The sequence below is a fragment of the Rhizopus delemar genome, genomic scaffold (genome assembly GCF_000149305.1).
Source record: "Rhizopus delemar RA 99-880 supercont3.23 genomic scaffold, whole genome shotgun sequence".
In the NCBI taxonomy this organism is placed as follows: domain Eukaryota; kingdom Fungi; phylum Mucoromycota; class Mucoromycetes; order Mucorales; family Rhizopodaceae; genus Rhizopus; species Rhizopus delemar.
In genome coordinates this window covers 108088-135841 of record NW_027137849.1, presented here as the reverse complement: position 1 = coordinate 135841, position 27754 = coordinate 108088, and the positions used below count along the sequence as shown (strand labels likewise).

The 27754-nt window shown below is 35.0% G+C and overlaps 12 protein-coding genes across 12 annotated transcripts; 4 read left to right on the top strand and 8 right to left on the bottom strand.

Moving 5' to 3' along the window:
* Positions 1–232: 232 nt before the first annotated feature.
* On the bottom strand, positions 233–3789 carry RO3G_16875 (uncharacterized protein; the record flags this gene model as incomplete). The annotated part of the gene is made up of 16 exons (XM_067671459.1): positions 233–247; positions 377–458; positions 511–653; positions 847–1281; positions 1337–1383; positions 1442–1586; positions 1635–1928; positions 1986–2147; positions 2200–2463; positions 2527–2631; positions 2682–2705; positions 2758–2823; positions 2876–3046; positions 3107–3157; positions 3213–3552; positions 3599–3789. The coding sequence occupies 16 exons, from the start codon at positions 3787–3789 to the stop codon at positions 233–235; spliced, it is 2535 nt and encodes an 844-aa protein (XP_067527560.1).
* Positions 3790–4395: 606 nt separating this feature from the next.
* On the bottom strand, positions 4396–6133 carry RO3G_16874 (uncharacterized protein; the record flags this gene model as incomplete). Its single annotated transcript, XM_067671458.1, has 6 exons — positions 4396–4416; positions 4533–5039; positions 5109–5534; positions 5716–5812; positions 5865–5897; positions 6048–6133. 6 exons carry the CDS (start codon positions 6131–6133, stop codon positions 4396–4398), a joined length of 1170 nt encoding a protein of 389 aa, XP_067527559.1.
* A 335-nt stretch (positions 6134–6468) lies between these two features.
* RO3G_16873 (uncharacterized protein) lies at positions 6469–7607 on the top strand (the record flags this gene model as incomplete). The annotated part of the gene is made up of 4 exons (XM_067671457.1): positions 6469–6572; positions 6748–7008; positions 7056–7447; positions 7597–7607. The coding sequence occupies 4 exons, from the start codon at positions 6469–6471 to the stop codon at positions 7605–7607; spliced, it is 768 nt and encodes a 255-aa protein (XP_067527558.1).
* Positions 7608–8071: 464 nt separating this feature from the next.
* RO3G_16872 (uncharacterized protein) lies at positions 8072–8352 on the top strand (the record flags this gene model as incomplete). Its single annotated transcript, XM_067671456.1, has 2 exons — positions 8072–8143; positions 8206–8352. 2 exons carry the CDS (start codon positions 8072–8074, stop codon positions 8350–8352), a joined length of 219 nt encoding a protein of 72 aa, XP_067527557.1.
* Positions 8353–11311: 2959 nt separating this feature from the next.
* On the top strand, positions 11312–12852 carry RO3G_16871 (uncharacterized protein; the record flags this gene model as incomplete). Its single annotated transcript, XM_067671455.1, has 4 exons — positions 11312–11871; positions 11937–12460; positions 12520–12804; positions 12848–12852. The coding sequence occupies 4 exons, from the start codon at positions 11312–11314 to the stop codon at positions 12850–12852; spliced, it is 1374 nt and encodes a 457-aa protein (XP_067527556.1).
* Positions 12853–13405: 553 nt separating this feature from the next.
* RO3G_16870 (uncharacterized protein) lies at positions 13406–14481 on the bottom strand (the record flags this gene model as incomplete). Its single annotated transcript, XM_067671454.1, has 2 exons — positions 13406–13878; positions 13935–14481. The coding sequence occupies 2 exons, from the start codon at positions 14479–14481 to the stop codon at positions 13406–13408; spliced, it is 1020 nt and encodes a 339-aa protein (XP_067527555.1).
* Positions 14482–16348: 1867 nt separating this feature from the next.
* RO3G_16869 (uncharacterized protein) lies at positions 16349–17681 on the bottom strand (the record flags this gene model as incomplete). Its single annotated transcript, XM_067671453.1, has 3 exons — positions 16349–16818; positions 16880–17425; positions 17618–17681. The coding sequence occupies 3 exons, from the start codon at positions 17679–17681 to the stop codon at positions 16349–16351; spliced, it is 1080 nt and encodes a 359-aa protein (XP_067527554.1).
* Positions 17682–19540: 1859 nt separating this feature from the next.
* RO3G_16868 (uncharacterized protein) lies at positions 19541–19899 on the bottom strand (the record flags this gene model as incomplete). Its single annotated transcript, XM_067671452.1, has 3 exons — positions 19541–19632; positions 19703–19773; positions 19886–19899. The coding sequence occupies 3 exons, from the start codon at positions 19897–19899 to the stop codon at positions 19541–19543; spliced, it is 177 nt and encodes a 58-aa protein (XP_067527553.1).
* A 1331-nt stretch (positions 19900–21230) lies between these two features.
* RO3G_16867 (uncharacterized protein) lies at positions 21231–21587 on the bottom strand (the record flags this gene model as incomplete). Its single annotated transcript, XM_067671451.1, has 1 exon — positions 21231–21587. The coding sequence occupies one exon, from the start codon at positions 21585–21587 to the stop codon at positions 21231–21233; it is 357 nt and encodes a 118-aa protein (XP_067527552.1).
* Positions 21588–22266: 679 nt separating this feature from the next.
* On the bottom strand, positions 22267–22727 carry RO3G_16866 (uncharacterized protein; the record flags this gene model as incomplete). The annotated part of the gene is made up of 4 exons (XM_067671450.1): positions 22267–22275; positions 22327–22434; positions 22491–22652; positions 22725–22727. 4 exons carry the CDS (start codon positions 22725–22727, stop codon positions 22267–22269), a joined length of 282 nt encoding a protein of 93 aa, XP_067527551.1.
* Positions 22728–23458: 731 nt separating this feature from the next.
* On the bottom strand, positions 23459–26482 carry RO3G_16865 (uncharacterized protein; the record flags this gene model as incomplete). Its single annotated transcript, XM_067671449.1, has 1 exon — positions 23459–26482. One exon carries the CDS (start codon positions 26480–26482, stop codon positions 23459–23461), a length of 3024 nt encoding a protein of 1007 aa, XP_067527550.1.
* A 736-nt stretch (positions 26483–27218) lies between these two features.
* RO3G_16864 (uncharacterized protein) lies at positions 27219–27448 on the top strand (the record flags this gene model as incomplete). Its single annotated transcript, XM_067671448.1, has 2 exons — positions 27219–27228; positions 27291–27448. The coding sequence occupies 2 exons, from the start codon at positions 27219–27221 to the stop codon at positions 27446–27448; spliced, it is 168 nt and encodes a 55-aa protein (XP_067527549.1).
* Positions 27449–27754: the final 306 nt, after the last annotated feature.

Below are 27754 nucleotides of genomic sequence, written 5' to 3'. Positions count from 1 at the left end.
CCCAGTATTCTTAAATAGTTAATCATCAAATTGTATGGCAGTTGTACATGGACGTGGAATCCAAGTTTTCTCAAAATTTGCATTTCTGCTGTAATAACCATATTTTTCAAATTATATCCGTGCTATTTTCCAGAGTTGAAAATACTTTAATCAAATAAAAAAAAAAAAAAGGAATTTACCTGTGAAAATGCATCTAAAGGGATCTCTGTCGATTCCTTCCTAGCTCTACGGATCAACATGTCATATACTGTAATCAAATGTGTCATTCTAACTATGCATTCTTCGAGTTTTGAAGAAAGAAACAATGCTCCCATTCCAATTTCCTTGAAAGAGATCAATTTTTTTTCCTAATAGATCATAAATCTATCAAACTTACAACAATACCATAATCTTTTAAACTTGTCATGTAAAAGAAACGTTGGAATAGTACTTGAGCGGTTGCCATAGCTACCTGAGGTCTATTTTTCATCTTATTTTTGAATTCTTTTTTATCAGTTTTTTCTTTCTTACAGCTTTAATAAAATGCCTGCACTTTGAATAAGCTCTGCACCGAAATTTCGTAAATCTTCTTCAAGATCTTCTGTAATGCCGTCTTTTCTAGAGATTGTTGTTTCAAGTTGTTCAAGGGAAGCAAGTGGATTATGTAAAGACATCTTTTATATGAAGGATATTTATAAAAAAAAAAAATACAGCGGTATTTTTTAATGAACAGCAGATTTATTAACATTCTTATTCTGAGTCATCCCTACCGCTACTCAAATCAAAAATCTTTCTTTGAGCAATAGGCTTTGGGCGACCGATACCTAGTCGTTTCTTTTTTGCTACCAGCTTTTTCTCTTCTTTTACTGGTGGTGTTAGCGAACGAGGTCTCGGAGAAGGATCCTGTTCTTCTTCACTATCCATGTTTGCCAAGTCAAATTCATGAACCACATCATCATCCTCTTCTTCATCTTCCATACCAAGGTCAGCAGCAAGCTTAGAAATCATTCTTTCATCATCTTGTTCATCACTATTTGCTTCATCTTCAGAAGAACTAGGAACTTGGCTACTTGTGCGATAATTTTGCTCAGGAACTGATTCTGTTAATTTGCTTCTCTTATTTGGATTCAAACTGTTATATTTTTTCTTGCGCTTAATATTTAGATCTTTTCTAGTGCTACTAGTATTACTGCTTGTAGTGGAGCCATTATTGCTTTCAGTTTCTAATTGGTCTCTTTCACCTGTTTCGGAAAGAGTATTTTCCTCATTGATAGAATCATCTTCATCATCTTCAGGAAGTATCTATTATATAACACATTAGGCTCAATGTTAAATGTATATTCTTCCTTTTTTATACCTGAGATGAAATTTCCGCTCCGCTGATATCTCGATGTTTTAATGCACCTAGATAGGTTGATCAAAGTTAAAAGCTGAATTTATTTTTTATTCATTCTCTCTTTACCCATGAAGAAAGCTGGCGCAGGAATTCCGTTTCTAGTTACTAACATCTTTACTTGATAAATAATATTTTCCAACGACTTTTTTAAAGGGGGTACATAGGCTGAAAGCGACACGTCTTTAAGCACTTTGACATGTGAACAAATAATCTACAAAAATTAGAAAAGGCCTGTTTTCCTTCTAAAAAAATAGGTTACCTGCAGAACACGCGTACCAGCTTGCAAATCTTTAAATATAGCTAAGATGTTTGCCTTATAAGTCTTGAATATTTGTGTGAAGTAAGGTATAGAATGTTTTGTAAATTGATCGATAAAGAGCTTGCCTGTTTTGAGTAAAACAGCAATCAATAGACGCTGCTCTTTGATTTTAACATAATGTGTAATACGCTCAAAAATCTTGACTACGCGACCAATTTGAACTAATACAATTTCTGGGTCCTGATCTGTGTTTTTGAGTAATTCAAAAGACTTGACAGTTTGACTGATGATAGCCTATGAAAATGAAAATTTGTTAGAACACTTCTTGCGAAAATTTTTCCTGTTATGTACCTGGTAATATTGAACAGCGGTATCATTTCTAAGTAATGGATGGTCCTCGAGCAACCCTTCGCTTTCAAATCTTGATAACACATCATTGACAAGTTCATGAAGTACTTGAAGTGGGTCATCATTCAACTCGATTGTTTGTTCAATTAAATATTCTATTTCTTTCTATTAAAGACAACCATAATTAGTGTCCAAGCTTTTCTGCAGTCTTTCTTACCTTTATATCACGCCAATCGAACCAAGAAGTTGATGTAATTCGAGACACTACTGCTAAAGCGCCTTGTCTTAAGTTAATATGGTTATTAGATAGTTCCATTAGACGCAGCAGTGTCTTGAACAATAATACAGCTGTGATAGACTGAGGCATGCTCTCTCCATAGTTACTAAGATATTGAAAAGCTTGGCGAAGTAGGATTTCCGCAGGAACTCTCTTTTTGGTTGGCTCTCCAGAGATTCGATCAGCTAATGATTGGATAATTGCCTGTTGATATTGAATGATTTGTTCAGGATCTGCATGTATTTTATTACTTTTATGCAACTATACCTCCAAGATGTCCTTATTATCTGAACTTTGGATATAAGGCCATGACAATAATTTATAAAGAATATTCACCATATGTGAAATGGCTTTTACAATTTCTTCAGCCCCCTAGAAGCAATTGTAAGAAGAGATTGAAAATATACTATAAATTTTCTTACATCGACTCTGCCCGAGTCAATATCCTGTATAAAATATGTTAGACTATCACTAACAATAGCGGATATATTATAATACCTGTTCTTGCATCTCAGCATACAAATCTTCTAATGTTTGAAGTATGTACGGTAATGATGGTATAATCTACCAAAAAAAAAAGGATTAGCTTAGATTTTTTTTTTTTACTGTATTTTACTTGTCTCATGAATCTCTGGGAATCTATTCTGGCCAGCAAAGTGACATTACTTGAAGGATTCTTATTTTCATTTGTTGCCTTCTTTTTACCAAATGGTAATACAGGCGCTGGAACAATCTTGATATTCAGCTTATCATTAAGATCTTCTAAAATATAATTTATCTCTGCATACTACCGAAAAAACGATGAGCGTATTGAAAAAAACCTTCTCTTTGTTTTGTGTGAACTTACAGTCATTTTGGTTCTATTGTTATTATATTTGAATATTTCAAATACTGATAGCTAATATAATTATATTTATAAAAGCCTCTTGTACTTTTTCTGCATACTAACTTACATTAAATGCTCGCATATAAGGTCGTAATTCAGAGACTGTGCTGAATGTGATATTAAGAGATTTGTTTTCTTTTTTAGCGCTTGATTTAGCAGAACTTTGATTATCTTGTAGTTCAACTGGTGCACTACTGGAGGATATAATCTGTGAGGATCGAGGAAAGTCTTCTTTTAACGATATGGCCAATGTATTGTAAAACTCTACAGGTGCATAGGTAGATAAATGCTTCAAGCAGCCGTTCAGCTTGGACTCTAGCTCTAAAATATTTCGTAAACGGAGAATGAGCGTTTGAGAGAGATCTTCATCCTTTGCATCAATAAATGAATTCAGTACTTCTCTGAACCTATAGATAAAGACTTAATAAAAGCTAAGGAATAAATTTGTCTTACCAGTTGATTGTATAAAACAATATGTCACAAGCATCTACAGCTTCTTCAGAAGAAAGCTCTTCTAAATCCTCGTCATTAAACAAAAGTATACTGCAACCTGAAAGAGCGTTCACCCCTTCCAAACTGCCATCATTTAATTGCTTTTCACAACTTTGCATTAGATTGAATGTCGAACACATGGGAACAACCATATTTTTTTTTGTTTTAACATCCTTTCTTGAGATGAGTTCATAAACCTTTACAGCAATATCAACACCTTCCTGTGAGATATAGATGAGTAACAGGCTATTGATTCAGTAAGTAGTCTTGCCTCTTCATCCACATTCATTTGAAGAACCGGCGACAGCCTTGAATGAGATTTCTTTTTAACATCATCTATATATTGTAAAGCATCGTCTGTAGTGGAAAGGTAGAATTCAGTAAAATCTGATGTCAAGTTTTCCTTGATCCACATTTCTAGTCTTTCATCCAAATCCCCTTCACTAAATATATAAGCCAGCTCATCATAGCATAATGATATGCAAGCCTACATGAATCCACAAGGAAGGACAGTTAAATACCGTATACTAAAAGAAATAAACAGTAAGCTACTTACAGGATATCCGTTGCAGTTTCGCATCAGATTGTCTAATATGCTTATCGATTCTTTGAGCAATGGGTGTCTTGTAGCAGATATTTTGCTTGTTTGCGAACTAGATCCACCTTGCTGATTTTGTATTTCGTTGCATCTCTCACGAGAACCTAGCACTCGAACAGCGGATAGACTAGCGATGATACCGATATTTTTATATTTTTCCCTAGGGTTCGATAACTGCTTTCTAATAACAATTTGAATATCTGACCATAAATTGCCTGAACCGTCAGCAACATTGCCACTCTAATTATAACAAAACACAAAGATGAGAAAAAAGAAAAATCTCCATTCGTTACTTACAGTTAAAGCGATTAAACTAAACACATCAAACAAGGTCCGCGTCTGGTACAAATTTAAGTTATCCAAGTAATCCAAAATGCCTTTAATGAACACACCATACACAGTAACACTCGACACATCCGACTTTGCTAGTTGTAAAAGCACGTCCAATGCAATATTCATTTCTGCTTCAATACCGCTACCAATATGCGTCACAAGAGAACCAACGATCTCTTGTCTGTAATAAGAATCACAAGCTTTAAAGGAGCTGATATACAACACATTTGCACATGGAGAGATGGCAACATTTTGCTGGCATGACCGCAATAAACTTTCAGATAAAGATAGAATAGAGTTCCAGTAGCCTGCTAATCCACTTGAATGACATAGAATCGATTCTTCTAGTAATGGAGCAGTGATCAAGCCATGGATAATTTTCTTTTTTAGAGCGGCTTCTGCTTTTTTCTTCATGGATGGCATAGAGTATAGAATGATGAGAATTAAAACATCAATGATTTTATGAGTATGCTATTTAATCGTAAGTGAAAAATAAATGAACACATTCTTTATATTCTTTTCTCTATACAATAATCTTACAGTTTCCTCCAACGCCATAATAGAGCGGAACCAAGATTCGCATACAAATTTGTGAAATTGCAAACCAAGCTTAATGGATTCTAATATTAAAGCTTCTGGACTATCCTTAACTAAGTTGTTGGAGCGTTGCTGTGTCTGTCTTTGTGAGCTATTAAACTGCTGTATTTTTCCTAATGTTCTAAAATCTAATTTTTGGCGGATACCAGTTATGACCATATCGACTGTGTTAGGAGTGACAGTTTGAAGCATAAATCTCAGAATAACTGCGAGATCATCTAGTTCTGCGGATTCAAGTCTATCTAAAACCATTTCTTTAACGTCCTCCAAGCTTTCAGAGTGCAGTGTTAGATTGGATAGTGCATCTAAAATCGGAACCGTTAAATCAAAATTCTCATTCATCAGCTCTTTTAGATAAACAACAACAGGCTATATTAATCATTAGTATGAATCTCAATTTGCATCCTATGCAGTCTAACCTTGTGTTCTGAGTCATTGATAATGTCCGGCAAAGATGTTATGATTTCATGTTGGATAATTGAAGGGGTAATTTGTATGATCTTTGGTATATATATTAGAAACTATTATGGATAAGGTTAATCCAATTTACCTCAATCAATTTATCAGTCAAAGCCTCAGGTTGTGCTATATAGTCTAACCAACGCAATTGATTCAAGATCAATCTAGCAGTACAGGAACTAGAATTGCTATATACTGTGTTATCTTATTTTCCTTTTTAATTTTCTTGTTCTTTTTTACTCGTTTTCTAGCTCATCGTAAAACTCTGGAAGTCTTTCTAATAAATATGTAATCAATTCACTTTGAATAGAATCAACAGCCAAAAGTGTTTTAAATAAGCTTTCTGTATTAGACGTGCTGATGTGATCCTTGTTAATGGAATTTTATAAAAAACAACTGTTTTCTGTATGTGTATATATGTACCGGCTCGTCTTTGATATACGATTTGCAAGCGTGGAAGGAAGCAAACACTTTTTGAATACGATTGGATCCTCGGTATAATTTTGCATGTCTTGTATAAAGTCGTCAAATAAATTAGGTTGACTGCGCAGTTTCAGTGCAAGATTTCTACGAAAAAGTACTTGCTCAACCTCTTTATACAAACATATAAGAATGCAGATATATGTTTCATTTGATTTATTTTATTTACGAAATTCAATAATAGGCTCGAGCTGGCAACCAGATTCACTCAATAGTTCTGCAAATGTCATTTTGTTGAAAAAAGTACCCATTTCTCTTCCTCTCCTAATTCGCGCTTTTATAAATTTTGGATTTCGTCGCGCTACGCGTTCCTTTTTTTTTTTTTTTCCATTTTTTCTCCCTTTTTGAAAAATTAATACAAAAAATGGACGATTCCTCCGATGACGAACAAATGTTTATGGACCTTCAAACCTTACATGTACCAACACCATTGATCCATTCTACAAAGCTCAGTGTGAAATTGGATAGGTATGGACATTCATCTTGTCATTCGTCTTATCAATACTAATTTATGATACAAAAAAGTAATATTTATTTTAAAATGGAAAACATTCAACCTTCAGGTTCAGTAAAAATGCGGTAAGAAAAAAAAAAGAATTGCAACAATAAGCAAAGCATTGATATTAAAAAAAATTAACTTTAGAGGTATTGGAAATTTTTGTTATAAAGCTGTAGAGACAAGAGGAACAGATATACAGCTTGTATGTGGATCCGGAGTGAATACGGTTTTGGCGGTGGCTTATTGTGCTAGACAGTTGAAAATCAGTGCTATAGTTGTTGTACCAAAAGCAACACATCCTTCAATATGTGAAGCGATAAGGTTAGAGGGATCTCAGCTGATATTATTTGGTGAAAACTGGATTGCGGCTGATTCACATGCGAGGAAGCTAGTAAAAAGAAACTGGTATAAAAATAGGATGGTTTTGTGTTTCTTGTATTGATAATATCTAGTGTTTATGTACCTTCTTCTGACCACGATGATATCTGGCAGGGCCATTCAAGCATCGTTTATGAATTAAAAGCTCAACTTCAAGATAATCCTCCAGCTGCCATCATTTGTCCAGTGGGTGGTGGTGGATTACTCAATGGGGTGATAACAGGCTTACAGGAAGTGGATTGGAAAGAAGTTCCTGTGATTGCAGTAGAGACACACGGTAGCAATGCTTTTCAGGCATCTGTTGTCGCTGGAAAACTTGTCACTTTACAAAAAATCACAACAATTGCATCGAGCCTTGCATCAGAGACGGTGTGTGCTAAATCACTTGAATTAAGCTTGATACACCCCGTTGTCCCTTTTGCTGTAAGCGATGCTATGGCAGCAGATGCTGTTCGTCAGTTCGCAGGTAAAGTTAGAAATGGATGCTATGAAATATTGTTATCAACCCTTTTTTCTTTTTCAGAGGACAATAAGATATTAGTGGAGCCTGCTTGCGGTGCTGTATTATCATTATGTTATACGCAAATAATTCGAGATATTTTACCATCATTAGAGCCTGGAAGTGATGTAATTATTTTAATCACTGGTGGATCTGATATTACATTAAGCCAATTAGACGAATATAGAAAGAAATATCATAAACCTCCAGTTATAGTGAAAAGTGGTAGTGAGGTATTCTTAAAAATGGACGATAAACTATCACATGTACGAGACATAGACACAAATGACCCAATGGGTATTTCAAGAAAGACAGCAGCAACTAAATAATTTATATGTATTCATGTTTACTTTGTATTATATCTCATTATTATCATCATTAATATCATATTACACGATCAGAGTAACAAGCTCGATTTTATTGTATAATTAGTCTCTCTTTTGACGTAATGCCACTTCATTTGATTGGTTGAACATACCACTAACCCTATCTTTGGTAAAGGACCCTTTGTTTAAGATTCATTCATGCATCTTTAAAAATATAAATACATTTGATATTGTCTTTTACTTTTTTACCTACACATCAATAAATATGAACAATAACAAATCCAATATGAAGGAAAATGCTAGCAAAATTGTTGACATAGTAGAACAGTCTACGCACGTAAGTATAGGCAAGCACAGTTTTATTTTATGTACAAAATGTTGAAATTTTTTTCGCATTAGGCTAATACGGACAAAGAACGTGTAAAGCTTGCAAGACAAGCAAGTGATCTTCATGACCAAACTACCGGTCATCCTATGAGATATGATGAACATGGAAATATTAAAGTGAGTGCTGAAGAAGCTCAAAAGTGCCCTGCCCTTCATTAAACAAGATACCACATTGTTATTTTTATTGTTGAATGAAAATACTGTGTAAATAACCTCCTTAAGAGTCTAAACAGATATGAATAAATATGACTTTTCTTGAAAACATTTTATATGTCATATATGTCATTGAAACAAAAAAAAGGAAGATTTGTTCTTTTCTCTAATTTTTTTTTTTATTATTTATGAAGTATATGGAAAATATATTAATTACTATTTACTATTAATTACAAGGGATATCAGCTAACTTGACCAATTGGTTTATTTATTTTATGCTTGCATAAGAAGAATCAATTACATCAAACTCGTTATATTACAAAGAAAATGATCAATAGCTTAGAAATTTGGAATATTATTAAAAAAAGCCCAATCAACTGTGTACAAATTGAGAATATATAAGGCGTTTGTTTTCTTTCCTTCAGTTTAACTGGTTATCATATCTCTACTCTTATTTAGAGTAAACTTACATCTTATTTGCCATGTAAACAGCATATTTTCCACATTATCGTGTATAGCAAGCATAGTTTAGATTTAATTCTTGTGTTTAAGGTTGATTCTTGAAGTAAAATTTTTTCCAATTTTACATTGCTCGAATCTCTTATGTTAGAGGTTTGAATTAAGCACAGATTCCCTTAGCTTTGTACAGATCAGGTCTCCTATATGGTTTTAATGCTTGAGTACTTGTCAAGAAGCGGTGTCCTATTAGATTTTATGATTCTCTTTTTTTTTAAAAAAGAAAAATACAGCATGACAATATGATCGCAGCAAGGGTTTTGAGATCAAGGTCTGTGTAAACTACCTTTTACCTTTAATTAATGATTGTATGGGTTCCACTATTAAAAGTTAATCGCGCAAAAAAAAAAAATAAAAAAAAAAAAAAAAAAAAAAAGCATACATCTCAGTATAAACACATAACTCCTTCATATCAATCTATTTTGTTACAACTTTATTAGACTATTATTAATGTATATAAAACAAGTCTTTTAATTGAACTATTACTTGTTTACGATGCTCTTAGAATATATTTATGTGTGCTGTTTACTTTTCAGTTGCATAAATAGCTCATAACCTGAGATCATTTATAATGTAAACTTCGTATACAAATTGATTAACAAAAGAGAAAATGTATACATTTATTTCGTCCATCATTGTAAGGAATACATTAAACTAAAATTGGATGATGTGCTACAAAATATGACAAGAGGCCTGAGAAGGTTTAAACAATCTTTTTTAATAAGCCATTTCACACTGTATTTAAATGAATTCAGTATATTTACGTTTAAACAAACTTCAGAATTTACATGACAGACTTTATATCATCTTTACTTAATCCTGCATGACAAATTTCTTCTTTGGAAAGCAAGATAACTTTTTTTAAAAATGCCAAAACATTATTAGTACAAGTATTTGTTCAAATACCATTTTTATACAGGAAATTTTGAATTCTTCAAAATTTAACACCAAGTTCAGTAAGTAGCGAAGCTCAATTAAAAACAATGCTTGAGAGGCTTTAGAAACAAAGCGCTTTCGAAAATATCTGCTTGCACGTTTTTATGCAGATGTCCTTTATGATGGTATTGAACAAGTGCACTTGTTGGTTTGGTGATCCCATATCAAAATATCTTTTTGCTCATTTTTACCTGGCAACTTTTTTTTTGAATACACCTTTAGCCGCTTAAACAATTCATGACAAAGGTATAACAAACAACAGAAAAGAAGTATCTTGTATGATGCTCATTTGATTTAGAAATGCAAAAAAAAAAACTAAACTTTAGGGCGCTAAAGCTTATAAAAGAGATGAACATAATGATTGATGACCTTGTTGAAAATAATCTGTATAATCCGTTTGTTTGTAATCTCTTGCTATCTAGTATATAATAACAAATAGGTTTATATCAAATGTAATAAATTTAACAAGTTGCATGTAAGTTCTATTCTTAGGTTCAAGGTGCCAATTTTTGTTTTAACCGTGAGCCATGAAGCCATATATAAAATACACGCATTAATAACTACTATGAAGCAGTCGAGGCTTTACTTGAAATAAAGAATAATAGAGTAACTGACGATGCTACTACCAATGGCAGCGAGTAAAAACGATATGCTCATTTCACCTCACTCTTTTTTTCCCCATTGATTAATAACAACTTTCCCCTTACATGATTATCAATTTGATACAGTAAAATAATCCTACAAAAGAATTATTAGAAAATAGAATAACAGAGAACATATAAAAGCCAAGCAATTTTTCTGAAACGGTAAACTTACCAAACAGAATTAGCTTCAATTGATCAATTGTTTTGCTTACTATAACAAAATGAAAATACCTCAGATGGGAAATCCCGTAGATTCCATAAAAAGCAAAGGACATAGGGGTTAACTAAATCGTCTAAAGTCCGTTTTCCCGCAAACCCGGAGAAAAATTAAGTTTTCTTTACATTTCAGAGTTGTAGACTAAAACAAATTGAAGAACAATAAGCCTTGTTAGAATAAAGTTTTCTACAACTAAAAAGCAAGCTGCACTCATCAAAAAGAGCTTTATATCCGCTCAGAAATTGTGTGTTTAGTCAATGATATCATTTTCTTTTTTCTCCACATCGTGTAACAATTCTTAATTTTAAACATTGAAAAGAAAATAGCTACATGACGCATTGCATTTACAGTAAAGCAAATAAAAGCTATACTTTATTTGTAATACGAATAAAGGCACAATTAAAAAGAAAATACGTTTTAAGGTATACACTTGGTTGATCAGGCCATTTTATTTTTTTTTCTTTCAAGCAAAAGGTGAAAATGGATGTTGTGTAACTGCCGTTTTTGAACATGACGTCAGTTCGAAGATCTAAGGGGATTGAAATTGATGCAGTACCAGCAGAAAATAGAAAGTCTATATAAACACTATGCAGACTTGGGGGCTTTTCTTTTGTTTTCATTCTATATATTCCTATAAAATCAAAACATAACAATGAATTTGGATGAAACCGTAAATAATGAAGTTGTGAGAGGAACAGTCAATTTAGCACAAGTACGAAGTCGATCTTATGAACATCCAAAAACTGACTATATGTCCTCACTTCCCACTGGAAATAATAACCATGCTCATTTCTCTGACCTTGATACAATGCCAAACGCAAAGCCCCGTCCAAGAAACAGTCGGATGAACACAACCGGCCAGATCAGATCAAGGCCAAAGCTGTCCAGCAGAGCAGCCTCAATTGTTTCCCCTGTGTCAAGAAATTCAATGATCCGAAACCTCTCGACGTTCTCTCTCTACAGTAACTTTGCTGGTGAAAGGCTAGAAGAGAATCAGAACAGACAAAGGCCAACATGTGTGGATGAAGAAAAGTGTAAAAATAACGCTTCTCGGCGCTCCTCTTTGAAAAATAAAACAGAAGTATCGGTGATGGATGAAGAATCGTTTGTTGAATCAGATGAAAATGATAAACCAAAGGCCTCTTTTTCCAAAGCAATGTTTATGTTTCTGAAAGCATTCATCGGCTCTGGTGTTTTGTTTCTTCCAAAAGCGTAAGTTTCAGTTCAAATATTTGCAACAAAATCAGGCATACTCATGAAATCTTGTGTCATTCTAGGTTTCAAAATGGCGGCTTGGCATTATCGATCGTACTGATGGTCATTATTGCAGCCATTTGTCTTGTGGCCTTCCAAAGATTGGTCAATACCCAATTGAGTATAGGGGGATCGTACGGTGATGTTGGTGGCATACTTTATGGTCAATGGATTCGATTTATTGTCTTATTCTTTATTGTATTTCCAAATTGGCTTGTATGCTCCTACTTCATCTTTGTTTCTGGTAATCTTGTCAACGCAGTTGATGTCCTTTCAAACTGTACGTCTAATATCGCAGAAAAGTATTATATCTGGTTCCCTCTTGTCATCTTGATTCCTTGTGCTCTGGTTAGACATATCGCTCGACTATCCTTTGCTATCATTCTTGCTGATATCCTCATTCTGTTTGGCTTGATCTGCGTGATCTACTTTACAGCCGATCAATTAAAAAACGTAGGCATTGGACCCAACATCGCTGCTGTCAACCCACAGAATTTTGCTCTCATGATTGGTACGGCTACTTTCTCATTTGAAGGCATCGGGTTAAGTAAGTTGTTAATCCAGAAAATATGACAATGAAAAATGAGTAACTTATCCTTAAATTAGTCATTCCCATTGTCGAATCGATGAAACGTCCCGAGAAATTTCCTTTAGTGCTTACCTTGGGCATGTGCATTGTCACTGTGATTTACATCTTGATCGGCACCCTATCCTATCTTGCTTATGGCGATAAAATTCAAGCTGCTGTTATCTACAATTTCCCGTCAGACAATAAGCTTACTATTACGATTGAGTTGCTCTATTCCTTAGCCATTTGTCTGACTGCTCCTTTTATGCTTTTCCCAGCTTTGAAGATCATTGAAAACGGAATTTTTGGGAAATTTAGATCTGGTAAAGATAGTATGGCTGTTAAATGGTCAAAGAATATGTACAGAGTGATCATATCCATCGTCTGTGCTGTCATATCTTTCGGCGTCGGCGGTGATAATCTAGACAAGTTTGTTTCCTTGGTTGGTTCTGTCGCTTGTGTTCCGCTCTGTTTCATTTTCCCTGGCATGTTCCATTGGAAGATGTCGAGTAAAACAACAGATAGAGCTGTAGATAGCTTTTTGATGGTCTTTGGAGCCGGTATCATGATCTACACATTATACATCACCATCAATTCTTTTGTCCATCCACAAGCAGCTGGAGAATCCATCGGTTCTTATTGTCCTGCATAATTTGTATCGCTTGCCTTTGTCGTAAATATCTAACTCCTTAAATCGTATCATGTACAATGTAAATAATTAGAATTCAAATAAAAATAAATAATGGACTATCTGTTGAGTAGATATCATAAAGAATAAAGACTTGTCCTTTTTTATAAACTTGATTGAATAAACAAGCTCCGAAGGGGTAAATTAGTAGTCAATAATTGCTGCATCCTTTCAAACAATAACTTTATTAAATGTTATCAGCAATTTTAATTTTTTTTTCCAAATACGCGCGATATTTAATATCTTGAATCAATCCAAGAATAATGCTTGAATACATTTTTAAGAGTATATTGTTTAGCTTCAGATTTAGTGAGTAAAGACGAAAAGTTGGCACGAATACTTGCATTCCAAGGGTTGTTTCCACCATTGTTGTATTCGTAAAAAGCAACACCATCTGTTCTAGGGTCCTTGGCCTGCCAAACACTCCAAGCAGCAGGCTTGATATGAGATCCAATCTCGGAGTTCATAAAAACGACACGAGCATGTTGATTCCAGGGTCGGCCGAGATAGCAAGAATTTGGGAATTGTGATGATGAAGTAAAGGACATGGACGTATTCTTAGTATCAGCAAGAGGACCTGATGGTAAAGTAGCAAAAGCTTTGCAGTTGTTGAAGTAAAGACCACCTTCAGCATCTGCAGAACTTCTCTTGTGAGCCGTGATATATCCCCCATTCATATTAGAAGCAATTTCACAATCTTCAAAGTAACCTATTAAGTGCCTTTAATTAGAAGCCAACTCTGTTTCACATCTCAACCCTTCTTACCAACACCCGATCCAAAAATAAAGTCAACGGACCCCTCTACATGACAATTTTTGAAATAGGCTGTAGAGTTTTTAGTCACATAGAGCGTATCCTGGAAACCATAAAACTTGACACCGTAGAAAGAAACTTGTTTTGCTTCAACGCTCAATGCCAAGTTGGCCATGTTTCTCGTTTGATGGAAAACGTTTGCGATGGTCATGTCATATACCTTTACATTTTGGCCACGAACAGCTAAAACAGCAGCATCGGAATCTTTTCCTACATGGGACTGGGTATCCTTAAAGCTGTCATATTGAATTGATACTTTCCCTTTTGATGAAGAAGGCTTCAAAATGACATTGCTTCTGGTTAAAATGATCTTTTCTTTATAATTTCCAGGTGCGATCGCCACCGTCCAAGTTTCGGTAGTGTTGGGAAGAGCATTCAGCGCACTGGTAATGTTGGTATAATCACAAGAAGAGCAGACGTGAAGAGTGGTGCTTACAGCATTAGCAAGTGAGACCAAGAGGCTTGAAGGTATCAAAATTTGACCTAATGAGAGACGCATTTTTATTTTATAAAAAAAGGGTCAAAAAAAGAGAGTTCTTCATTTTCAGGTGGTTATATATATTATTAAGCTGAGATAGTTTTTATCTTGTGAATCAATAAAATAAAGAAAATAATAATGTCTTTTGTCTCAAATATAAGCTCCACAACCTATTTGGTAAAAGTACAACCTCCCTATTGAACACAACACATTTAACTAATTTGAACTGTCGGGCAGTGTTACACTGTATTTCCAGGTAATATCATCCAGTAATTATTTTGTCCGAATCAATTTGCAATACCGCATGTGCTTCAATGTTGTATATTCCAATGCTTTATGGCATGAATTTTATCGTATCTAGTTGTCATTACGACAAACATAAAAGAAATACGTAGAGCAGCAACTTTTTCGAATTATTTTCTATACATTTATAAAAGAACGGACGAATTACAGTTCGTTCTTTTTGATAGAAGAAAGGAGAAACATAATGTTGTCAATTAAGGTTTCACATTGATTTAGATAGACCTACTGCAGTCACTCAGTTGCCATCTTCTATAGAGTAAGATTATCCGTGATGAACAGTTTCCTATCAAGTGCTCTGATAATGAGATTGCTTATTTTATAGTTCAAACAGTGACTAGTCTGTATAAAATGATTTGTTTAAAGTTGAAAAGGTTCTTTAGAATTTGAAACTTCTGTTTAAGAGCCCTTTATTATTTGCAAAACATTATTGTTTCACGCAAACTAAACTTAATTTTATATAAAAACTGATAAAGTTAGATCCGCAAATTAAAGACCCAAAATGAGAAATATAGGAGACGTCAACAAAATGAGTGGTGTAATGTACCAGTTTAGTTTGAGCATTACATTTCATCTGGTTGATACATGGAGTTGAGCTTTGCTTCCCTGTTACACATATGTCTTCATGCACTATTCTATGCTGCGTAATCGATTATCGTATACTTTATTGCTCCTGTTCTCTTTTCAACGACCACAGGAAATATGCTACATAAAATAAAAAAATTAAATTGAAAAATTGCTCATGCAAAGAATAAGTGAGTTCTTTTTATGGCAAGGTAGTAGGTTCCGAATAGAATGAGCCCGATTTATGCTTCTTGAACTTTGGACCCTTCAAAATTATTTTTTTAGGATTCAAAATCAGATTTTTATCTGATAAAGTACATGATGTTACCACAAAATAAGACAGAAAGTATCTTATATAGCTTTAAAATGTTCATTCTGATTTAATGCTCACATCTAAAGTTTGATGATGATTACATTCACGTTAATTTATTAGCAATGCCTCAAGGTGTGTTTCTTTATTGATAATTACCATAATCATGTATAAACCTTAGACAAACACAGTAGCGCACGCAAACTTCCAATTCAAGTGAAACACATTCCCAAAATTGGGTGCTGCTGCTTTTTGTATTGTGTCCCTGAGTTAGTATGACCAACTGCCAATTTTGTGAGCCGTAAATCATATATGCACGTGGATTCAACAGTGAACAGCAAGAAAAAGATAATGACAAAGTTTCACCAAAACCGTTTTGATGTGGTAGTCAAAGAAATGTCATGATTTTTATAGCTTTTTATTGTTCATGCATCTTTTGTGTCTTTTCTTTTTTTTTTTTTTTTTTGAAACCAGATGTTGTTCTGCATTAAGCTATAGTTAAAGAGTTGGCATTGTACCAAAGGGTAATGTGTTACCTATAATTGCTTGTATGTTTCAAAGCACTCAGAAAACCCAGTCAATAAAAATGGGTCATTTTCGGTACATGTCACACGCTTGTAATGTAGCAGTACTACAATACATTGAGGAGATAAGGAGAAAAAAAAAGTTAATGATCGTAAGGGTGGTATATGTTTATTTATAAAACGAGAATGGTTAGACTGAAGTATCAATAAAAGAGGTGCTACCAAAGACCTTGCTGACACTGTATTGAGCAGCTTGAGTAGAGGACAACTTTGTAGCGAAAGAAGCACGAGAAGAGGACCAGGCGCCACTTCCAGAGTTACTATATTCACCAAACAGAACATTGCTGGTTCTAGCATCGCTCGTGCTCCAAGCACTCCATCCGACAGGCTTGATGTGGCTACCGAGGTTTGAGTACATGAAAACGACACGGGCATACTTGCTCCAAGGACGGCCAAGGTAACATGAACTAGAGAATTGAGAAGAGGAAGTGAAAGATATGGAAGAGCTGTATGTAGAAGAGAGGGGACCAGAAGGAACGGTGGCCTTGACGGTACAGCTGTTGAAGTAGAAGCCGCCGGAAGCACTTGAAGAGGCACGGTTGTGGGCAGTGATGAAACCACCACTTTGGTTAGAGGCGATTGTACATCCTTGGAAGTAGCCTAAAAAAGTATATGAGCCTATGGATCAAAAACAGACTTGATCATGCGCTTTTTTACTTACCGGTACCGTAACCCCAAATGAAGTCAACTGAACCTTCGATGTAACAGCTTTTGAAATAACCAGAACCGCCGCTGTTAATCAAGAGAGTATCTTGGAAACCGTAGAACTTGACATTGTAAAAGGATGCTTGAGTACCAGCAAGATTAAGAGCCAAGTTGGCAATGTTGCTGGCTTGCTTGTAGGTGTTGGCAACAACCATGTTGTAAACCTTAACGTTGCTTCCAGTGATAGTCAGAACGGCAGAATCAGTATCAGATCCAGAGGAAGATTGGGTGTTGTGGCCAGCGCTGTATTCAAGGTAGACAGTACCACTGGAGCTAGAAGGCTTCAAGATAACATTAGAGCGAGAGATCTTAACTTGTTCTTTATATGTTCCAGGGGCGATGGAGATGGTGTAGGTGGTAGATCCACTAGGAATAGCAGCAAGGGCCTTGGTGATGGTAGTATAAGTACAAGAAGAACAAACGCTGAGGGTAGTAGATGCAGAGACCCATGAAATGGTCAAGGAAAGCAGCAAAAGGATAGGTCCTAGAGTGAGTTGCATGGCTATTGATAAAGAAAAAAAAGCAGCTTCATGAGCCATGTCTTTTATATGATTGAAAGCTCTAGAATGGAGATTAAAACTAAAATTAATCAATATTAGAACTTAATTAATAAAGACATGTCATACTCGATTAGTTGCATTGTAGTCAAGAAAAAAAAATCCACAATTACACTTTGCATATCATTTAATGTTACCTTTTCGAGTAATGCCGAGGATTTTTAAAAGTATATTATCGTGAAACGTATGATCTTTGCTCATTTTAATTCAGGAAATTGAAATGAAAATGCTGTAATAAACAGTAAATATAAATTAGCACAAGTTGTTTAACGTGCATTTTGAATTGAATGTAAGAGGTTTTTGAAAGCATTTATGCAAAACTGAGATCAAAAGAATCACAATGTAAAATAAATAAATAAAAAAAAAGGCTTGACAGAAGCATTTAGTACTATTCAGGGTTCAGATGCTCCAAGAGGAATTTTAGCACTTTTTTTTTAAAATAATCAGATAAAATCTCTATATAATACATGTTATTGTGATTAAGCACTCATCTTTAAAAGAAATGATGATGCTTCCAGTTGCATGTATAGAGCGAGTATACTATTATTATTCTTTGTATACATTTGTAACTCTGGTACTTGCTCCAAAGCTGTAATAATCTTTAAATTATTGAGATCGCCAAGGCATTAATATCACTTACTAATTTTGTTACACCAATTCCCATAAAACCAATAAATCTCGCTAAAATGAAAGCATTCGTAGCACCCTACTTCTATTTGTAGTTAAATTCTCTTTTTGGTCGTTTTCAACGTTTTGCGTGTTTCACCATACTCTCAAGTTGAGCACTTTTTGGTGCTTCAGGTTCAAAGCTTTGCTGAATTAGATCAAGAGTGGCAGAGTTTATGAAGGATGAAGAGGTAATTGTTGACTTTCAATAGGATGCTTTTATCAAGAGAAAAAAAAAGAAAATAATATGGTTATTGAAAACACAGATAAGGTAAACGACAGGCATTTACTAATTTTCTATGTCATCAAAACATATATATCTTAATCCTGCAAGAAACACATGCTTCGTCTTTAGAATATAGCACTTGAATGTAACATTACAAACAATCCAATCTTTTCTACTTTTGATCATCGATTTCAGCTCGTTTCTATCAAACACAACTAGTTTCACTTTCCTTTTTTCTATGTCATAGCAATTTATGCTTATGCCGATCCTACTGAGCGTCGAAATTTTTATTTGTCCCTCCTTGGATTTACTCCGTTCTTGTCACTCATTCAATCCTACAGCAAAGTAATTATTACCAGAGATTTTAACTACTTTTCGGTGAGTTTTGTGGATACGCCTCCCTTCATGGCGATCAATATTAAATGGAAATATATACAATTGTATGGTCTCTCCTCTGGACCTTTAATTGATATTTTGCCGTGGGACATTGTTGAGTACGATTGTCTGTTATATGCTTCGTCTTTTCTACACTCACTTGTATGTTTGCTTCAATAAACTGCAGTAAAAGCTCGTGGACAGGCCGTGCTTTACTTTTTGCTTCTTTCAAATTCAATTGCTCTTCTCATGGCCCTGGACTGCGGCACATAAACCTCAATATTCTAGAAAATGGTAAGCTTGACAGTAATCTTCAGAGGCCTTGGACAGATTTTCAGAACCCCTTCCTTCAGGCTTGATTGATCCTCAGCTGCACTGGAAGAAACTCAAACATTTCAGATAGTGGCTTGTTCTTATGACCGTCATTAGGTTACTTGAAGAACTCAGCAGCTCCATCGCCTCCAGAGCAAGTACAGATCGTATTTTACGAGAATGCAAGCCCAGTGGCACCATGAATCATCTTTTATTTGTAGTGGAACAGCAGATTGAAATTCTAAGTAAAGTTATTGCGAGCAACTTTCTTCAAGAGAGTACGACTTGCCGCCTCCAAATAAACTAAAGAACTCTACAAAATTGCTGAACTTGTATCCAGGTCGTATCCTTTCTTGCGAATCATTCTAGAAAATATGACAAAGTTTTGTACAATTATAACTATACATAATTTATCGCAATATAAAAATGATTTGTATTTTTAAAAGCAATCAAAACAAAATCCTCCTGCTGCATTGACTGCTCAAAGTTTGGACGAAATAACAAGCAATACAAAGCGTATGGTGAAAACAGAAGGTGAGAATACACCTAACAATCCTAATGACATCCCTGCACCTAAAAAAATTATGTAAGTCAGCAACAATGAAAAGCTGATATGAATGTTGTGTATCTTTTTCACACTTACACCAAACTGCAACATTCTCTGACAAATTTAATTTTAGGTTATTCTGTAGTGAAATAAAGTGATATTGACAACTTGCAGCATAATATAAATGCTACTAACACAATTTCTACTGATCTTTGGCTCTTTTCAATGACTCAAAGCCTCCCATCCTTAATCATGAACATCCTTTAATCTTTTCTGTACATTTCTCGTTTCATTTTTAAAAGGACCCTGAATTCTTTTTCATGCGGTTTATATGAATTTGTCCAGGTAAATGAGCGTGCATAAACCTCATGCCTACCGTGGTTTTTCAGACAAAGTTTACTGTCTAATCAAGATAAAAATTATGGTGTATGAATTCATTGAGAAAGCAAATATCAGATGCAGTCAAATGCAATGACATGTATCACCTAATTTCTTTTATTGTTACACAAAGGCGATCTTGGTTCATTTTTGTTAGATTGTACTTGTTGTGAATAGGTTTATCAAAGAGGGAAGAAGGAAGGCATTAATTTAGAGCATAGTTTACACAGAAATATATTTGCTACATTACCTGTTAATTTCTATACATAATTTGATCGAAATCTTTCTGAGAGTCGTACATTAATTGCTCACACTATTAGAAACATGTACTTGATATGTTTTTTTGTAAGCGCATACGCTCATTTAGATTACTATTCAAGTTCTTGAAATGATACTAAAGCATGTTTGTTCATGAAATCTATAGAAAATATGTCAGTAATCTTCGTGATCTAGACTTAAACGAAAAACTGAAAAAATTATTCTGGAACCACAATGAACAATCGGAATTTCATGAAACTGGAAATAAAAACAGTGTACTTACACTTTGGGAAAAAAAGGACAAGATTAAGGTTGTTTACACAATCAGAGTTTGTAAACTGCATATACACTATTTTATATGAAGCTGAAAAGTGAACCAAGACACGTTCAGATGTAGGAATATAACATTATTTATTTGTACTACAAAGTACCCTTGGCGCGTAATTTCGTTGAATTTGAGATGTATCATCTATTCTTCTGTTCTTGAATTTGGGTTTACGATTCAGGGTCTGCCCTGTGCTTGGATCATTAAAGTTGGCCGATTTTTATAAAATATTTACGATCGAATAGCAATTGTGCTTTTTTCATACGTTATAACTGTGTTTCATTCTTTTTACAAAAATAATGCCATGTGTAGAAGAAAGGAAAATGAAGACCTGTTTTTGTTGATATATCAACAGTATTTGATATCATTTATGTCTGTTGCTGTAATAGGTTGATCTATCCATCCAAATAACAGAAAAATTTCAAGTGTTTGACGCGTTGATCCTAACGAAATATCAGTACCTGAACCACAGTGGCCTTTACAATTAGTCTGTTCTGTTGTACATGTTTCAAATGAAAAATTTTTCATTGGTTATCACCATGGTTATGTAATAAGCTTAAATTTGATCTTTCGTTTAATATTGTGAGAGAATTCAAATGCAGGATATGACACATAGCGAATAATGAAAGAAAGGTTAAACAATAAAAAAAATATGTTTAAATATTATCCTGTATTATTTTCTGAAGTAAGAATTGTATCTTCTCGAGGAGGTTCAAGATTTAAAACAGTTGTACTTGGTGTTAAAGGAGAAGGTGATGCCATGTTAAATTTGGGTTCGCGAACAACATAATAAGCCGTGATTCCCTCCTTCTCACTTAATATTCTAACTGTTTGAACTTCAAAACCAAACTTTTCAAACCAGTGAACCGTTTTTTGATCCCAAATTTCCGCAAATATTGGTAATTGAACCTCGTCTGCTTTCTTGATGGCATATTTTAACAAATTACTTCCTACGTGTCTTCCCCTCTCTGCGGGTAATACTCCAATAAAGTTAATCGAGATATGAGGTCTTCCTTGCATGATTTGTCTTTTTGTCTTACTGAGTTGTCGGTGATGTATTAGAGTAGCTCGCTTTTTCAATTGATACACGTTAATCTTTGTCTTTTAAAGAAAATGCCTTTTTCTTCTTTTCTTATTACTTACTAAAGTACCCATACCACCTAACCAACCCCAAAGCTTTCTTTTTCCCAAGACATTACCAATCGATAGTATTTCAGATTCACTGGCTGTCCAGAGCATCACACCTTTACAGCCATTCAATTGCACAGCACATTCTCTACTTTTGCTTGCTGCAGTACGAATAAGTACTTTGAATATATCTTGATAAGCATTCATTCGTTTATTTTCATCCTTAATTGAGCCAGTAATCCAATTGAATAATACATTATTTGAGTATGATTCACTCAAGGTATAAGCAGCTTCCTTATCAGCCTCTAAATATTAAAATTAAAAACTAGTTTTAATAAGATCATAATTGAATTATATACTTTTAATGACTGGCCTAATGCTGATATATGGTTCTTGGGTATCTACAGTCAATCTTCTACTAATCCTATTTTTTTGTCTTTCGTTTACAGAAAGTGTATTATTAGACGTCATAGTAAAAGTAGAAGAAGAAGAAAAGTTTAAAAAAAAAAATAAAGCAAATTTATTTCCGAACTTCCCAAAAAGGTGCACAATAAAAAATATCTGTTTTCTTTTAATCCCACTATATAAAACATTGTTAGTATGTCAACTGCTCAAAGCGATAAATACATACAACCAAGTCATCCTCTTTTCTTGAATTATATTCTGGTTTCTTATACTGTTGTTCTGCTAATTGTTTGCTTAATTTGCCTCCTTCCTTTAAAACGCCTCGTTTTTCAGCCTATGACAAAAATAATGTTACTTTTTTTTTTAAAGTAACCTGTTTTCCTGCTTTACATCTGCTTTCCTCTTCTCTGCGGCAATTAACATGGCATCTTTTGGACTGTTGTCTCCACTCACATTAGAGCCACCTAATGTCTGACCACTTGATTTATTATTTTTTGTGGACTTTAATTGGTATGCTTCAGCTTTATTTCTTTGAGTTCCACAGCAGTTTCCCTTTTAATGAAAAGAAACATTAGTTTTTTGAATGCTGTTTTTCATTTTTGAAAAGGTGCACTTTTTTTTTACCATTTAAAAAAGAAAGGAAAAAGGACCTTTTGTTTCAAGATATCACAAAAATTGATTTCAGCCAACAAAAAGCCTCTCCCCCCCCTCATGTTTTTTCACGTTATTTGATTTTTTTTAACAGAGAAAACATTCTTTAAAGAGTAAGGCTAAGAAAACACTGGGTTAAAACATCAATGCATTAAAGAAAGAGTGAATTCACATTCCTTGTGTGTGCTATATTTTGAGAGGCTATCTAGCTTAGTAAATGTGTCTGATTTTTTAACATCGTAAAGAAATCATAATCATTCATTTAGAAATAAAAACCAACGGATTTTATTTTATCTAAATTCATCATTTCTTTACTTCTTTTTTTTTTGTTGTGAGCCATGTTCATACAGCATTTTGTCTTTTGATGCTTTTTGCTGGCTTTAGTTGATTCTTCTTCCTAATTTGCTTATTTCCAATGCCATACAATTTTCCTTTTACAGATAAAATGCAGCTTCTTACCATTTGAGTCTGTTGAAAGAATCCAAAAGCTTTCTTCCTTGTATAATAAACAAAGGTGCGATAGATTATGCTATTGGTTTATGCTTATTTTGATAAACATTGTATCACAAATGAATTCAAAATGTTCCTGAGAGCATGCTCAGCAAACGTCAAAAGACAATTACTTTGATGGAAAGGTAGTGTTTCTCATTCAAGCTGGTTTAAATGATGATAGTCAATGGTTAAGTGGGGGATATTGAATGATTTATTTATAAATGGTAATTATTTACAGAGTTTCCCGATGAGTATTTATCTTGAAGAATATCACGAATCAAGTCTTTAATACGTCGCAATTCTTGATCCTTTTCCTCAATGACCCTTTCGTCTTCTTTTAATCTCATCTGACTTTCCTCCAAGGCCTCTTTTGTTTTTCTTAATTGTATTTGCGACTCTTGTGCGTCCTCATTCGCTTCTCGTATCTTCTGCTCTAATTCTTGATGTTTCTTTTCCATTGCATTCTTGTGTTCTATTGCCAAAGTCAAATCACGCATGATACTCTCGACGTTAGTCTCTAATTGTGAGATACGCTTTGATCTTTCCTCAATCAGCAATTCTGTGTTCTCCAGTCTTTGACGTTCTTGTTCAAGGTGCTCATTTTGTTCAGAAAGCTCAGACACCTTGTCCTCTGTGTACATCAACTTCTCGTGCAAGATCTGTGCCTGCTCCTCAAGTTCACGCACCTTACGGTTCGTCGCGCGGAATCTGTTGTCAAACTCTTCTTGTTTCTCACGGAGCCTGTTTTCCATCTTTTGTTTATCGTTCGAGGAGTCTTCACGCTCCTTTTCAACCACAGATAACTTGTCTTGAAGTACTTGTATATGAGATTCCAATTGGCTTATTTTTTGATTGGCCTCACGTCCCTTGAGTTCAAACCCGTCATTTTCCCTTTTCAAATGCTCAAGGCGATGGCTATGCTTCAAGATTTCTTCTTTTCTTTCTTCAAGCTCTTCTTCTGCAAACGATAACTTATCTTGTAATGTCTGAACCTGTCCTTCCAACTGTCTCGTCTTTTGGTTCACAGTGCGATCCTTGCGATCAAGTTCCTCTTGTTTGCTCTTCAGAGCCATCTGAAGATGATCTATCTTGTGTTCATATTCTCTTTGTTGCTCTTCCATACGGTGTACACCAGTGACATGATCTGCCTTTTCCTTTATCACTTCTTCTACCCTTCTTTCAGCATAAAGAAGTTTACTTCTCAAAGATTGGTTACGTTCTTCCAGCTGCTCGATTCGTTGGGCCGCAACGCTCTGCTTACGTTCATACTCTTCCTCCTTCTCTTGCAATGAGCTTTCAGTCAACTTGGCATTTTTCTTTGCCTCTTCCATCTTTCGTTCAGCAAGTTGAAGTTTTCCTTGCAATACTTGTATAGACGTCTCCAGTTCATCAATCTTTTGGTTGTTGAGCTCTTCTGCATGCTCATGAACCTTCTTCTTTTCTTCCAGCAAATTCTCCAATGTGTGAATCTGGTTTGCAGCATCTTCAGTTATTTCACGGATCCTTGTCTCTGAGAAGGTGAGGTCCTTTTGAAGTTCTTGGTTGCGTGCTTCCAGTTGATGAATCTTTTGAGCAGCCAAACGATCCTTGCTTTCAAACTCTTTGCGTTTTTCATATAAAAGTCGCTCAAGGGTATCCACATGGTTTGCAGAGTCTTCGATGGTTTCTTTCATCTTTGTCTCTAAAGAGGTTGCTTTTTCTTGAAGCATCTTTATACGACTCTGCAAACGTTCGATTTCATGTTGAGATATCGTCTCCTTCTTTTCGTGTTCTTCTTGAAGGTCTTTTAATAGCTGTTCAACGTCATTCATGTGTTTTGCAGAGTTGTTGGCCAGATTCAGCTTTTCTTGCAACTCGTGTACTCGCGTCTTTAGGTTTTCTACTTCTCGGTTGGCTTCATACTCCTTTCGTTCTAATTCCTCAGTGTGCTTTCTATTAGCCTCGAATTGTTCTTCCAATTCTGTTATCACTTGATTCGTCTCATCCTCATGTTCTTTCATCTCCTCTTCTTTTTCTTTCACTTGATTCTGAAGCAACTTTTTCTCGGTCTCTAACTGTGAAATTTCTTCATTCGCAGACTCCTCTAATTGTCTTATCTTCTCTTCCTTTTCTCGTAAAAGGTCTTCCAAGGTGGCTACCTGATCTGATGTCTTTTCAAGTGTGCCACTAACAAGCTCAAGCTGTGTGATGGTAGCCTGTTTATGGCTCAATTCGATCTCGAGTTTTTGAACCTGTTCTGAAAGCTTAGTAGCCCTTTCCGCTTCATAGCGATGAGTGATCAATTCTTTTCTTGTTCTGTCTATATCAGTAGATTTGGCTTCAAGTTCCTTGTTCAAATACTCTATTTCCTCCATTTTTTTTGTCAACTTTAGCTTTAGATTAGAAATCTCGGCCATCATCTCAGACTTGGTCTTTCCTTGCTCTTCACTTTCTTTTGTCAAGAATTCCAACTTTCTTTGCATCTCCAATCGTTGATTATCCACATCATTTAGCTGTATTTTTGTCTTTTCAATCTGTCGCGACAAATCCATATTTTGGTCCTTCAAAAAGATGGTTTCCGTCTTCATTTGATCCATGTCTGTATGTTTAAAACTCAATTCTTTCTTTAAACGTTCTATCTCCTCTGCCTGACTTGACAACTTGACTTGAAGGCCAGTCAATTTTGATACTAATTCCACTCGGTTTTTTCCTCCCTCTTCATTTTCCTGCATCATCACGTCCAGCTGTGTCTTGAGGTCCATTCTTTCATTTCTTACCAGCGTCAATTGATCCTTTGCATCTTCCACCTGTCGAGATAAGCTCATGTTTTGAGTTTTTAAGGCTGTGGCTTCCTTCTTTGCTTGATCGGTGTCCAAAGATTTCAGCTGTAGTTCATGACTCAATCGCTCCATCTCTTGTGCTTGTTTTGACAACTTTAGCTTCAGGCCGGCCATCTCTGCAGAGACTTCGGCTCGATTCTTTCCCTTCTCTTCACTCTCCTTGGCCAATAGTTCAAGCTGCCTTTGTAGTTCTGTTCTTTGACTTTCGACACGGCCCAACCTTTCTCTTGTCTCTTCCACTTGTCGGCTCAATTGTGCATTCTGTTCTTTCAAGCTCTCTGTTTCCTCTTTTGATTTTGACTGATACGTTCGTCTTGTATCGCTCAACTCGAGCTGCAATCGTGCCTTTTCCAGTTCAGCTGCATCCAGTGCTCTTTGAAGGCTTTCTCTTGATCTTTTCAATCCCTCCAACTCCTCCATGTTTTCACTCTCACTCTCGTCGTCGTCGTCGTCACCCTTTTTCTTGCTCAACAGACTCTGCAGTCTTTCAATCTCATCCACTAGCGTTTTGATTTGATTTTTATAATATTTCGATAGATCTCTCATCTTATTTTCTAGTTCTGACTTTTCAAGTGATACACTCGACGCTCTCCTCTTCCATTCGTTGCCTTGTTCATAATATACCTTGACTCTTTCTTCGGCTTCTTTTATCACATTGTCTGCTGTGGCTGTAGATAAGAAACTGGTTCTGTCCAGTCGAGATCGCTTTCTTTCATTTTCTCTTGATGGTGTTCCGGCTAACAAGTATAAAAAATGAGGGGATTAACATTTTTAACCAAAAAAAAGGGGGGAAGAAATATGATTTACGATTGTTTCTTAAAAAGATGGAAAGCCTTGGATTGGTTGAATTTTGCATGCTTTAAAAAATAAAAAAACAGCAAATATGAAATGGTATAAAGAATTTTTTTAAGGCACAATAAAAAAAAAAAAAAGAAAAGAAAAAGAAAGGCGCGTGTAAATAAGGCTGCAGAGTATGTGTCACTGGGGAGACTGAAACAAGTCACGAAACGAGCTCAAAAAAATTGAATACTTGTTTTCAGGAACCGTTCACAAGAAATCGATGGACCACTGTCCTTTGGCCATTGCCTATTGTAAAAGAAGATGGTCAGCTTCTGTGAGATTTCAATACTACTTCTTGGCAACAAGTCATAAAAAGATGGATGTAGGTATTTTTGATGCCGGACACTTTCCAACATCAGAGAGGGACCATGAATGTTCATCTACACAGAACAAAAGACCACTTCCAACCTGAATACGCTAGGTTTCATGGCTGAAAATAAAGCACGATCACAGAGCACACCGAGAAATGATCAAGCTAGAATAAAAACCGATGCTTTTTGGATTTCCTCACAGCTCAAGAACCCACAAAGCGACAGTCTATTTTGATCAAGAGACTATACACAGGCTATCATTGAATTGGTAGCTTATCCAAGTAGGGCCAACAAAGTTCAAATATTATTAGCTTGTGAAGGATCCCGTGGGCCTAAATTGACATGTTCTTTGATGAAAATAAACTTATAAAATGCAAAAAAGGACAGAAGAGAAGAATTTTTACAAAGCTTCCACAAATAATACACATCTGAATTAAATTGAGATTGTATTTATTACAAACGAACCAGTTGAAACATGTCATGGTTTCTTATTTATAAAGACTCTGACAAGATAAAACTTATAAACAACTACTTCTTTTTA